This window comes from Lingula anatina, chromosome 10 (assembly GCF_051362555.1).
Source record: "Lingula anatina isolate TDL-2025a chromosome 10, LinAna3.0, whole genome shotgun sequence".
In the NCBI taxonomy this organism is placed as follows: Eukaryota; Metazoa; Brachiopoda; class Lingulata; order Lingulida; family Lingulidae; genus Lingula; species Lingula anatina.
This window is the reverse complement of record NC_141776.1, coordinates 9,282,708-9,297,194: the sequence shown is the minus strand read 5'-3', so window position 1 is coordinate 9,297,194 and position 14,487 is coordinate 9,282,708. Positions and strand designations below refer to the sequence as shown.

The window sequence follows — 14,487 nt, the reverse complement described above, 5'->3', positions numbered from 1 at the left end:
CATAAGATTTAAATTTTTTATTGACTCCTCTCCCATCACAACAATACAACATTCATTAACTAAATGACTGGGAGACAAATACAAGAACAAAACGTCATGACAACTCCACAGATCATTTCCAAAAAGTTCGCTTTCCACACATGTGAAGATGTTTGACACCTGTGCTAGAGACTGTTGGACTGTAAATCTGAAATATACCACCACTAATGTCTTCCAAATGACCACACTGAGTATTAAATACCATCAGAGAGCTTACACCCATAGAACCAAGAACTCCATTTCTGCAAGAGAATTGCCTGCTCCTAGTACTTATGTAAGGCAGAGTATGTAAGTGACAGAAACAATATTTTATCGAGTACATGTCAGTGCTGTCCACTTCAGTGTCACCCCCTGGTGTATTATATCTACTATATGTCAGTGCTGTCCACTCCAATGTCACCCTCTGGTGCATAATTTCTATAACACGTCAGTGCTGTCTACTCCAGTGCCTCCCTCTGGTGTTTCCTCCTGGAGATGTACCAGCAGAGCTCCCTTGTTGACAGTGCTGCCCTCTTTGTACGGGATCTTCTCCACTGTGCCCTGGCGATGGGACCTGATGACATACTGAAAACAAACATTTTACACTGTTTTATCAAGAAAACATCTTGCTAGTATGATATACTGAAAAGAATAATTTTACACTGCTTTATCAAGACAGCATCTTACTAGCATCATATACTAAAAACTAGAAAAGCACTCCGAGAGCACAGACCTCTGCCAAGGCAGTGATTTTTTATTATTATTGATTATTGATTGATACTTGATCCGGATCACCACCAAAAACTAATCACTTCTTAGTTAACCCATTTCCCACCTACCCTGAAAATTTTATCAAAATCGGTCCATAAATTTTTGAGTTATGTTGATGACAAACAAACAGACAGACAGACAGGGGTGAAAACATAACCTCCTTGGCAGAGGTAACAACCATTTCACACTGCTGTATCAAGACAGAATCTTACCAGTTTCATTGTAGTTGTAGAACTTGAAATGTGTTATCTGTATACATATATGAACAAAAGAAACTTACAGCTATTTTCCACCGATAATTTATTATACTAATATATGTGGAAAGTTTTCAACCCTAGCAACCATATCAGTACCAGTCCAAGCTCACTATTCATTTAAGTTTTCAAGAACGCCTTTGTAAAAGATACTCAGTTCCCTTGACTACAGTGCTCCTAAATAGAAGTTAGTGATGTCAGTATATGTCATCAAAAAGTGTCATTGCGTTAACTTATTTTCCTGGTACTTACCTCCATTTTCATAGCTATCATCACCATCAATGGCTGTCCCTCCTCCACCAGCTCCCCCTCTGTCACCAGCACCTTGTCTATCACTCCAGGCATGGGGGCCACCGCATCCCCCACACTGCTCCCCCCCTTGGTAGGCTGCAGGTACTTGGGAACAGGGAGGCTCAGAGAGTGACTGCCTTCCTGAAAAACAACACAGAGTTTTGTTTTTAATTCTCCAGCTTTTGAATAAAAAAATTGGTCTTATAAAACGGGTATCTCCATCACCTACCACGGTAGTGGGGGTCAGGTGGTATGAAATGATTGGTAACTGTTTTACCATGAGCTCTACTTACACTGTCTATGAAAGACAGTCAAATGAAGACTCACCATTGTAAACACGTGAATTGAATCTCCCTGTATGACCACATTGGCTTTTTGATGGATCCCACCAATACATGACTTAAGGACAGTTTTGTTGCCTTGTGTCTCTAAGTGACCAGTGACCAGATACTCTCTATCCCTCACGGCTGATGTGTATGTGCCATCAGGATTGTATGTCAGCTTCAACTCAATGTCTGGAGACAAAAAAAAAAATGCAGCCAAGGTAACAAAAATAGATTGTACTTTAAGCCAGGGTGAAGCAGAGAAAAATTTCATCAGCTGTTTTTTGTTATAAGAATAGAGTAATTATTCTTCAGTCAACAGCTAGATATCGTACAGGAAAGCAATTTTCAACTGTAAAAATCTAATAAATGGTATCTACATAAATTATCTCATGTGACAATTATATAATTAATTGTAAAGCCATCTATGTAATCAGCCATTAAGTGGTCCATATGTGGCACTCACTCTGGTCCCCGTCTTTTAGAGTAATTGTTCTGCAAAGACTGTCATTCAACCTGAGACCTTGGCAGAACGTAAATGGTGAAAACAGTTCTGGAATAAAAAAATAAACCCTGAAAACCCAGAGATTTAAAGAGGTTTTGGTTGTATCCTACATGTAGCTTGTTCTGCCAGCTGTTTGCAGAATACTTACAAAAAGCAGAAAATAATGATGCACAAAATTACACACAATGCTTTTAAGTTAAAACAGCTTTCATAGCATTTGAAATGGCAGTCCACAAAATAGTCTTTTTTTGTTAATTCTGATGCAATATTACATAATGATTAACAGCATAATTACCAACAATTTTTAACAGTATAAGGTAAGTGTCATGGATACTCAGAAAATGTGACTACCAAAGGCCTTAAGGTCCATGGAAGTTCAAAAACACACAACGAGAATACCATGATGTGAATAATAAACATTTCACAAAATGCGTAACTGCAAGAAAATTAACTGATCAGGCTGGTTTTCCTACTTGGCCTGTATTTCAGTACTGTTGAACATTTCAGTAAGTTTGAAGACAAAATGCCCATTGGTTTTCCTTGAAATGTGTCATCTTTATTGCATTGGGTATAATATGACATATGCTTAAAAAACAAAGCAAAAAAAAGCAAAACTTTTGGTAAAAATGGTCCAATCAGGCTGGTTTTTAAACTCCACATTTATTTTTTGAATATTCATCAATTCTCTTACTTTGAAGAAGACAAGTCTAATGGTTTTCCACTTGTATTATTTCTGGAAGTGCACAGAGACAGTGATGTCGACAGATGCAGGTGAAGTGTTTGTCCATAAAAATTAATAGCCTATTTTATTGCAATTGATAAAGAGTTTCCACCCCTGAATTTTCAAATACCTGTAGACTGGAGACCTGCCATTACCATCTGCTCTCCTTCAGTCAAAACAAGAGCAAGTCCCGCCTGGCACAGTGCGGAGTCTGACAGTTCCACCTGGTGGAAGAGTTGGTCATAATGCTGCTGGATGAAGCCTGTGTGCACATTTCCTGCCTGGAACTCGGGGTGACTAGCCAGATCTGACAGAAATCGCAAATTGGTGCTCAAACCTACCACCTGAAGAGACAAACAAGGCAGCAAAGTTGTCAAATATACCACCAAAAAGCAGAAAATAATATGCACAAATAGGTTATCCTGTCAATTTTGATGCAACAATATATTAACAGCAAAGTTAACATCAAAATTTGATCAAGCACAGTCAACAGTTTACAGGGAAGTTAGAAGTATGTATCAAGCATAAGGCCTCAGGCTCTTGAGAGTACAAATCCACAAGTTGAAATGTGCCAGAATGAGAAAAATGAGCATTTCACAAAAAATTGCTTCAATTCAACAAAAAATCCAAACAAGCTGGTTTTTCCATTTGAGCTGTATGTCAATCCTAAGAATCATTCCTGTAAGTTTCAAAATAATGAGTAACATAGTTCTCCTTTCATAGCATTTGTGGTGGCTCTCCAAAAATAGATTCTTTGACAATTTTGATGCAACCTTACACTATGCTTATCAGAGCAAAATTAACACCAAATCTCAATTATGCACGGTCAACAGGTAACATAGATGTTAGGAATATGCAACTAGTATGAAAAAATACTAGTATGAAAAAATTCCATTAATTAAAGAAAAAATCCAATTAAACTGGTTTTCCAATTTAATCTGTTTGTCAATCTTAAGAATCATTCTTAAAATTTGCTGTTGACAACCTGGCAGAAATTATTTCTAAGTTATTATTTTCATCTTAATTTCCACAATGTTCTTATGCTTGTTATTTACTACTTACTGGCAGAGTGAAGTAACAGCTAAGATGGCCATGACCGTCTCTGGGCAGCCAGTTGGCAGTGGAATGAGAGTATGGATATTGTTTTAGTTTTTCTGCAGTTCAGCACAGTTTGGCTGAGATCAGTTCATTTCAAATCAGCTCAGTAACCAGCAACAGTTTAGGACACTGCATGAACAAACAGCATTTTTAAAATATCCAACGATGATTCTTTATCATTTTTACTGGTGTTCCTCTATAGTGAAAAACTAAAACACCCCATGGCTTGGGTATATTTGAAAGGCTCTCTAGAGGAAAACTATTGCCATCCAAATACTGGGATACATCAGAGAACTCTACATGTGTAATCTTGTTCCCCCAAGGCAGGGGTATACGCTGTTTCACTGACACATCAGTTATGGATAAACTGATCAGACCATGACTGACCCAGGAGAGAAAATGCTGGAAAATTGACAGACTACCAAAACTACATCCGGCATTTAAGGGTGCTGTGACAAAATGCCACGGGTGCCATTGAGAGGGCAGTCGTTGCAGTGGACTTGCAAATGGTAGCAAGCAAGGTGGACCAATTGAAAGATACATTTTCTTCATTTGAGACTGCTCATGAAGAGTACCACAATCATCTAGGTGGGGAAGAGGAAGAGATGGTTAGAAATGAAGATTATTTTCAAGAAGTAAAGAGAAACTAATCAAAGGCATCAAGCTTGGTATGACTTTCTTAAATCCTTTTTACCAAAAGTCAAATAAATCAGAAACATTAGTTTGCTAACTTCTTTTAACACCCCTCATTGCTCCATTGATAAGTTTGAAGGAAAAACCCAAAATTTTCACTATTTTAAGACAGTCTTTGATGAAATGGTCAATTCAAAATGGATAGACCTTTAGATGGAATTTGAAGGTTAATGCAGTTTACAACTGGGTCTGCCAAAAAAGCAATTAAAAACTGCATGTTAATTGGGGCAAATATTGGGATGATGAGTTTGATTTGGGAACAAAATTGTTTCACAAAGACAAAAGGGTGCTTAGTTTATGGGAAAACAGTGTTTCCATGAAAGACACTCATTATGTGCTTCCAATCCCATTAAAAGATAACTGCCCAAAACTTCCCAACAATCCACATGTGGCACTTAAAAGATTGCAAAATTTAGAAAGAAGACTCGTGAATGAGGGCCGGTATGACCGATGCAAAGACAGTATTTCAAAGCTAATTTTTGATGACCATGCAAAAAAGGTATCTTCCCAAGAAATTGATTTGAATGACGGAAGTGAGTGGTAAACTCCTCATATACATGTTATCCATCCTGATAAACCAGGTAAAATCAGAATAGTGTATGATTGTGCATGTACAGTGCAGGTTGTGAGTTTGAACAATCCAACTATGCAAGGTCTAGATTTCATAAATGCACTGATACTGATACTTTTGCAATTTCAAAGATACAAATACCCTCTTATGGGAGACATAGAGTGTATGAGTTATCAGGCAAGGGTACTGAGAAAGATTTGTTTTTTTTTTTTTTTTTTTTTTTTGGCAACAAGGGAATAGTTTGGCTCATTATCACATGAGGTACATTTGTTCAGAGGGAAATGGTGGGGTAGAATGAGTTATTTTGCTCTGAGGTGAACTGTCCAGAATCAGGTGGGGTAGAATGAGTTATTTTGCTTTGAAGTAAACTGTCTGGAATCAGTCTTTCTTTATTGATGATTTGCTTGCGTCTGTTAAGACCAAATATGAAACTTTTGAAATCATTCGAAGCACATAAGAAGCTGGAGCATTTGGTGTTTTAATCTTACCAAATTTGTATTCAATGATGAGGATCTTTATTGTGCTGTGACTGAGCATGATGGAACAAAAGAAGTGAGAGAACTCATACCAAATGTATATATGAAAACAATGGGTATCAGGTGGAATGTGAGAAGTGACACTTTTTACTTTGAGTTTGCCTTCAAAGGCAGTAACAAAGTCATGAGGTATTATGTTCAGCATGGTTGCTTGTATATATGACTCACTGGGCCTGCTGTCACCTGTGAGCATTCAAGGGAAATGTTTTCCAAGATTCAATGCATCTGAAATTAAGTTGGGGTGAGCCTGTTCCTAGGGTGATTGAGAATAAATGGGTGGCAAGGGTTAACTCTCTCAAAAATATCAGAAACATTCAATTCCCAAGTGTCGATTCCTGAGAGGATGTGTGACGATGTGTCTGAATTGTACATATTTTGTGATGCTAGTAGTGTGGCTTATGAAGAATGCCCTTATTTCCGTGCTGTCAGTCCTCGCTGTGAAATATTTGTGACCCAGCTTTTTACTTGAGGACAGTTAGCACCCTTGAGTAGTGTCACCATTCCTCATTTATACCCCCATCACACTTAATTGGAATCAGCAGGAATCAAGAAGAATGAGGCTGAATGAAGAATTTTAAAAATTCGCACCACATTTGGGAAAAAAATTTTATTTGACCTTAATTATTGTAAGAGTACCATTGGAATACTCAGAATGCGCTTGAATTCGCCTGAAATGATGAGTGCACTTTCAGCTGTTTTAACTCTTAAATGCAGTTCAAATGTAGTTGGAAAACTAGGAATATCTATAATGCTGTCAGAAGGCAGTAAGAATATTCAGAATATACTTTGAATGGCGTACTAGTGTAGTTTGATTGCTGGCAAAATTAATATTTCACCTCATCTGAGGCACATTCGAAACATTCTGGCGGGATTTTATACCCCCATCACACTAGAGGCGGAATGATTAAGAATGGCATCGAAAATACAATTCTTTGTGCACTCCAGGTTATTCGAAGAGCATTCTAAAAATTTCGTGTGCATTCCAAATATTTTTATCCATTCTTGTGGCCGGCTCGAATGTTTTTGTCATGTCAAAAACTTTCGAAGTGCATTCCATGTGGAAAATTATTGAATGGCATTTGAACAGTATTCTAACTGCACTATGACTGCATTCTAAATATTCTCACGGCATTCCGACAGCATTCGAAACATTATGATCAGTTACCATTCCAGTGGAGTTATTTATACACTCTGGGCAATGTGTTACATTCTAAACATGTTAGAAAGTAATTTTAATTAAGTATTTTCAGTATTTCAGCTGCATTATGTTTGAATTCTTTATATTTCAAACCATCATTGGGAGCAGTTGACTGCATTTGAGTTCGTTTCATATATCATTCGAGGCACCTTCTTACATACTTCAGCCTGTATTCGGCCAGCAGTCAAACCACACTCGTGCAGCATTTGAATTTCATTCGGAATATTCTGACTGCAATTTGAAATTCCCTCCCGATTATGGCACGAATTTTTCAATTAATTCATTCTGGCTGGTTCTGCTCGATTCCTGCAGGGTTCTGAATAAGTGTGACGGGGGCCTTAAGTAATGTGTCAGTTCAAATATCCCTCTAATGTGATCAGAATGTTTCGAATGTTGCCAGAATGCCGTGAGAATATTTAAAATGCAGTCATAGTGTAGTATTCAAATGCCATTCAATAATTTTCCACTTGGAATGCACTTCGAAAGTTTTTAACATTCAGGCGGACCACAAGAACGGGTAAAACTATTTGAAATGCACTCAGAATTTTTAGAATGCTCTTTGAATATCCAGGAATGCACAAAGAATTGTCTTTCCGATGGCATTCTTGTTCATTCTGCCTATAGTGTGACAGGGGTATTAGAGTTAACTGCTTGTGTCACTGCAGTGGAAGGTGATATTATGGTTAGAAAAGAAAGCTGTGTTGAGCTTTCAACAACTACATTTTGAACTGACCGAAAAATTGCAATTGCATACATTTTAAATGATGTGAAGCATTCAAAACACTGACTTCAAATCAGGTTTCTTTCATAAGAGGACTCACCAATGTATGTCATTGAAAGTATGTTCAAAGGCAAGTTAAATCTGGCTGATGTTTTTTTTTTTTTTTTTTTTTTGTCTCGCAGATGTCAATCAAATGAACTCTCAGAATTGGTTTATTAGAAAAAGATTTTGGTCAAAAATCAAAAGGGAATGGCCAAAAGAGGAGATGATTTTCTGGAATGTTTGAGTGATGTTGAGGTCATTTCACGCCATGTCCCAAATGTTGTAGATGTGACGAAGAGAGTAAGTCTCGTTTAGAAATGCTCTGGAACTATTTTTCTAGCTTTTACAAGCTGCGCAAGGCAGTTTCATGGTTGCTGAGATTTGGGGAATTTCTCCCCTCAAAGATGTTCGACAAAAGGCATATTTACTGTGGTTGAACTCAAAACTGAGGAAGATGAAATCATGAAGGCAGGACAGAGAGACTTGTGAGTTTGATCAAGCTGGTTTTTTAACTTTAGTAATATACTGATCACTTCTGTAAGTTTGAAGACAATCAGTTTTCCTTTAATGTGTTATCTGTACTGGATATAGTATAATATGTGCTTAAAAAAAGCATGATTTTTGAAAAATGATCCAATCAAGCCGACTTACAAACTCAACCTGTATTTATGAATATTCATCAGTTTGAAGACAAAAGGTAAAACTATTTTCAACTTATCGTGTTATCTTTAACCCCATAGAGCCCGTCACCGCATATGTGCGGTTCAATTATTGCTTACCCCAAAAGCCCAGAACCGCATATGTGTGTATCTTGGAAAGATCGGCAATTGTATTCTTTTGTATCGTGAGTCATGAAATGATATATAGTTTAACATCCGGGCATGTTTCTTGTCTCTCATTGCCACCATTTTTAAAGATGATAGAAATATATATGAGCGAGAAAACGGTGATTTTTTAGACGTAGGGTGCTTTCCCAGAGATTTAGATCGATCTAAAGATTAAGTTTTAGATCGACCTAACTCCCTGGGGGTTCAGGCTAAATTGCAGTCAGCCGAGCGGACACTATAGTTAATTACCCCCTTACAGCTTTAAGTAGGCGGGACAGACGCTTAAGCCGGCCAAGCTGACAGTAATCTAGTGAGACAGATGGATCTAAAAATCTATGGCAATGGGGTGTAACTTGGAGAAAGTAAAATCAAGATGGCGGCTCCTCGCTACGGTAGGGACCTGCGAATGAATACTGTTATTGAAATGATTGAAAACTTGGACTTTGATGAGAAGTTTTCGTGTGACAGTGACATAGACAGTGATGATGTTATTCCTTTATTTATGATATAAAGGACGATAGAAATATATATGGTCGAGAAATCGGCAATTTTCTAGACTTAGCTGGAGAAAGTAAAATCAAAATGGCGACTCCTCACTACGGAAGGGGCCTGCAAATAGATACTGTTATTGAAATGATTAAAAACTACGACACTGATAAGGTGTTTTCGAGTGACAGTGATATAGACAGTGGCGATGATATTCCTTTATTTATGATATAAGTTTAATAGATGTTTTTGTCATAGACGGTGTTGAAATTTGACTTCTACTCAGCTCTGGCCACGATTTTCAGGTGAGCTGAAAAGCTGGCTCAAGTATACCTGATAGCAAAACGAGCATAACTTGAAAACTATTGGAGGTAACTTGCTGATTCAGAATTTCCTAGATTGAAAGTTACTATATTTGACATCATTTCTGTGAATTTTCAGGCAAATGTATGGAGAAATAAAAAATTAATGTGCATAAGATAAATCAACTTTGTTTTATTTCACCCATTACCAAATAAAAATGTGGTTTTTAACCGGCCATAACTCTTGATACTGCATGTTGAATTTAAATGTGATTCTATTTTCATTTAGCTTGAAATATTGGCTTTTTTAAAATGTATACTTTGTATGGGTAATAAAGGCAAACAAATAAATTATGGCCAATTTACTGAGGTGACCCAGATTTTCAAGACTAGGTCACAGAATTAACTGGGCACAGCAGAACTTTAAGGGTCAGCATTAACCGGATCCTATGGGGTTAAAAGACACAGAAAAACTACCAGACTATGACAAGGAGAAAGCATCTGCACAACTGTAACATAACCAGGTTATGCTGTCAGCTTTTGGTGGTTGAAAGCTGTACAGATCTACAAATAATAAGTAAACATTATTGCTACTTTTATAACATTCATGATATTGTCACATTTGAAATATAGACAAAAATCCCATTTCATGAAACTAATAACTTTTTTACTTGTGAACAGAATGAATATCAACCTACTAAGGATCAAATTATTTTAAAATTATCATCTTTGAAAAAAGATCCAAAGATCAGCATAGTATTTCAAGGTCAAGAGACTGAGTATAGTATAAGATCATTAAACTGGCCTACAACTTACATTATACTGTTTCAAAGCTGCAAGTGTCCTCTGCAAAGCTGCAGCTCTGTCTTCAGCCCACACCACTAACTTGGCTATCATGGGGTCATAATGCACGGACACTTCATCCCCTGGGGACAGAAACACCATTCATTTACACTGCATTATATAAAGTTATCTGCATTAGTTCCCTTTCATTCAAAGTGGCACTTGACAGAAGGAAAAAATCTGATAACAAAATATTGTAATAACAAACTGCCAGTTCATATATCGAATATCAATTCACTCCCTCCCACCTTCCATCATGAGCACACAGACAGACAGACAGACAGAAAGACAGACAGACAGACTGACAGGCAGGCAGATATATTGACATGGATCAGTAAGGCAGACTGAGTAAACCTATCAAATACTGAAACTTATGTGTTTAAGTGGGGAATGAAGTGCAGACCTTGTCTTACTCCAGTCTCTATCCTGGTGTGTGTGTCTGGGTCAGGGGTGGACAGGTGCTGCAGGGGGCCAGCCCCAGGAATAAACCCGTTCTCTGGGTCCTCCGCATACACACGAGCTTCAAATGCATGTCCCTTTAACTTGATGTCTTCCTGGCACATAGGGATGCTCTCACCTGATGCCACCTGCAACATGGAAACAAACAGATTATTTCATGAGTAGAGGCTGTTAACTTCTCATGATTTCACCATTCAAAATATATGAATGGTAATAAATAGCAATGACAAAATTATCTATAGCACTGTTATTAACATGCAGTACATACATTTTTATCAACCATAAGTAAATCATATTTATGCTTAATTCAAAGGCAGCACCTATCTGCTTTGTTTTGAATATAAAAATATGACTGTCCCTGTCACTTATATTATGTAGAAGAGAGGGTCGGAAAAGGGGAAGTACCCTAAACTGAAGTATAAAATAGAAAAGAGGGTAAGAAGGAGAGGGAAAGAGGGTAAGAAGGAGAGGGAGTACTTTAAACTGAAATATGAAGTAGAAGAGAGGGAAGGAGAGGGAGTATTCTAAACTGAAGTTTGAAGTAGAAGAGAGGACAAGGCAGCAAAGCTGTCAAATGTACAGACAAAAAACAGAAAATAATGATGCAAAATAGGTCATTTTGCCAATTTTGATGCAATAATAAATTATGCTTATAATAGCACTGTTAGTCAACACTGAATTTTAATCATGCACAACAGGTAACATGGTCAATAACAGGAGCTGACCCAGAGATATTTTCTGACAGTATTCCAAAGTATCTTTGTCCATCCATCCTCTATTTTGATGATCTTCCAACAGAAAAAAAAAAAATATCAGTCAATATAAACTTAAAAATCCGAACGTCTTCCGGAAGCTGACCCAGAAGATGGTCTCAATCCATCCCTTCAATAAGATTACAGTATCAGGACCATGAGAGACCAAAGTCACATGATGAAAGTCTCAATATTTGAAAAATGATGACAGTGCATAAAATAATATTACATAATGTTTGAAAACATAATTAACATACAACTGCTTATGTGGAAATACAGAAAATGTGCAGAGCTTCAGGCGGTTAAATATCACAAATGCAAGTGTTTGAGAAAAAAGTTATTAAGGAAAATAAACAAAACTAGAAAAGCACTCCGAGAGTGCAGACCTCTGCCCAGGCAGCAATTGTTATATATATATATATATATATATATATATATATATATATATATATATATATATATATATATATATAAATTACCTGCATAATTTACCTCCATAATTATCACTGCTTCCTTATTATTAATCTAGCAGAGAGCTTAACCTTTGGGAGTTTACAGGGAGATATCAACAAGTGTGCTTTATGTAATCTCATTTAATGGCCTATTAATAATCAATTAGGCAAATTACTTTATAACTCAGAGCTTAGATAAGTGATACCCAAGGGAAATTTACAGACTGACCCTCTCAAAGACCCTTCAGGCCCATAAGTCACATCTTAAGAAAAGCACAAAACAATAATGCACAAAATAGGAGACTACCAATTCTGATGAAATGATACATTATGTTTAACTGCAAAGTCAACATCATATTTTAATTATGCACAGCAGGTAACACCGACCAAAGTAAAAGCGTAAGGTTTCAGGCCCATCAGAGTTCAAGTTTATACTTAGAAAGTGCCAGAATAAAAAAAAAATGAAAATTTCACACAAAATTGCATAAATTCAATAATAAACGATAACCCAATTGACCTAGCTTTCTAATTTTAACTGCATGCCAATCCTAAAAATCATTCTCATAAGTTAAAAATAATAATAAGTAACACAGTTTTCTTTTCATAATGTTTGCAGTAGCAGTGCAAAAAGATTATTGTAAATTTTGATGTAACATTGCATAATAAATTATAGAATAATTATCACCAATTTTTGATTATTGATTACAAATAGCATGGACATGTAGAAAATTTGATTACCATTCGGCTTCATGTCCATGGGAGCTCCGAGTCCCACAATGAATATGCCAAAAAGTTAATGAATATTTCACTCAAATGTATAACTTCCAGAAAAAGAAGCCAATTAGACTGCTTTTCCAACTCAGGCTGCATTTTATACAGTGTTTCTTTTTTTAAGGTTTGACAGTCATAAGTAACACGGTTTTCCCATCATGGTCATCATGGCAGCAGCACCAAAAATTGTGTTTTCTTCTATTTTGAAGCAACATTACATAATGCTTAACAGCATATATGACCATCAACTTTAATTTAATAGAATATTAGTAACATGGACTTTCAGAAAACATGACAAGCAAAGGTTTTCAGAATCATGGAACTTCAAAGTCACACCTTGAAAATGCCAATAAGTGAAAAATTAAATTTTCACAAAAAACTGTTTAACTGCCAGAAAAAATTACCAAACAGACTGCATTGCCTACTGAAGCTGTATTTTAGACCCACATTTCTTTCTTGTAAGTTTGATAACAGTAAGTGACATGATTTTCTTTAAATGGTCATCATGGGAGCAGTGCCCAAAATATGGGTTTCTTCGAATCTTGATGCAATATTACATAATGTTTAACAGCATAATGACCATCAATTTTTAATCATAAAATATTAGTATCATGGATATTCAGAAAATGTGACTAGCAAAGATCTGCAGGCTCATGGAACTTTAAAGTCACATCTTAAAAATGCCAAACTGTAAAAAAGACAGCACTGTTCTGAAATGGGTTTATTTCCATTTTAACACTTTTTAAACAAAACAAAATAAACAGTATACTTCCATTTTTATATGACCAACTAAGAAAATTGATGAGATGGGAAAAATATCAATAGAACAGTGTTAAATGTCCAATTTCCTCCATTCTGAGATTCTGAACATAGTTGATGATTGAATCTAACAAACTGCAATATGATATGATATGAGTTTATTTCCATTTTTGACACTTTATTACACAATACACGATATCAAGTTTACCATCATTTTTACATAATCAACTAACAATGTTGTAAAGATGCAGGAAATATCAAACAAACACTTTTACGTATCTTATTAGTTAAATAATGAGACTGTTAACATGGTTAAGAATTGAATCTGAGGAAATGTGAAAAAACAGCATAACTTCTAAAATAATGGCCAGATTATGCTGATTTTCCAACTCAACCTGCATTTTAGTAAGATTGACCACTCCTGTAAGTATAATGACAATTGGCCTATCTGTTTTTCTTATAGTGTTATCAGGTTGCATATATGTTGAAAAGAGTGAAAAAATAGCATAACTCCCCTAAAAATGGCTTGATCATGCTGATTTTCGAACTTGATCTGCGGATTATGAATCTTCATCAGTTTTGTAAGTTTGAAGCCAAAAAGTAAAACAGTTTTCCACTTATCGTGTTATTGGTGCTTCATTTATGCTGAAAAAAGTGAAAAAACAGCATAAATTCCCTATAAGTGACCCGATCATGCTGATTTTCGAACTTGACCTGCGTATTATGAATATTCATTAGTTCTGTAAGTTTCAAGCCAAAAGAAAAAACAGTTTTCCACTTATCGTGTTATCGGTAAAAGTGCACGGCGACGGCGACGGCGACGGCGACGGCGACAGCGACGACGGCGACGACAGACGCAGATGATGGCTATATGTACAGACACATCTGTGTCTGTACATAATAAGAAGGGGGAGGGAGTACTCTAAGTTGAAGTTTGAAGTAGAAGAGAGGATAAGAAGGAGAGGGAGTACTCTAAACTGAAGTATGAAGTAGAAAAGAGGGTAAGAAGGAGAGGGAGTACTCTAAATTGAAGTTTGAAGTAGAAGAGGGGGTAAGAAAGGGGAGGGAGTACTCTAAACTGAAGTATAAAATAG

General features: G+C 36.4%; 1 protein-coding gene across 1 annotated transcript in view; it reads right to left on the bottom strand.

The window, feature by feature from the left end:
* Positions 1 to 2: 2 nt before the first annotated feature.
* Positions 3 to 14,487, bottom strand: part of LOC106180036 (methylcrotonoyl-CoA carboxylase subunit alpha, mitochondrial) — a 44,452-nt gene continuing 29,967 nt past the window's right edge. Inside the window, exons 11-17 of the mRNA XM_013563900.2 lie at positions 10,604 to 10,787; positions 10,174 to 10,283; positions 3,014 to 3,227; positions 2,124 to 2,210; positions 1,662 to 1,849; positions 1,296 to 1,475; positions 3 to 603 (exon numbers count right to left, since the gene is read on the bottom strand). Coding sequence (XP_013419354.2) covers positions 457 to 603; positions 1,296 to 1,475; positions 1,662 to 1,849; positions 2,124 to 2,210; positions 3,014 to 3,227; positions 10,174 to 10,283; positions 10,604 to 10,787 — 1,110 coding nt within the window. The 3' untranslated portion in view covers positions 3 to 456. The remainder of the gene's footprint in view (positions 604 to 1,295; positions 1,476 to 1,661; positions 1,850 to 2,123; positions 2,211 to 3,013; positions 3,228 to 10,173; positions 10,284 to 10,603; positions 10,788 to 14,487) is intronic.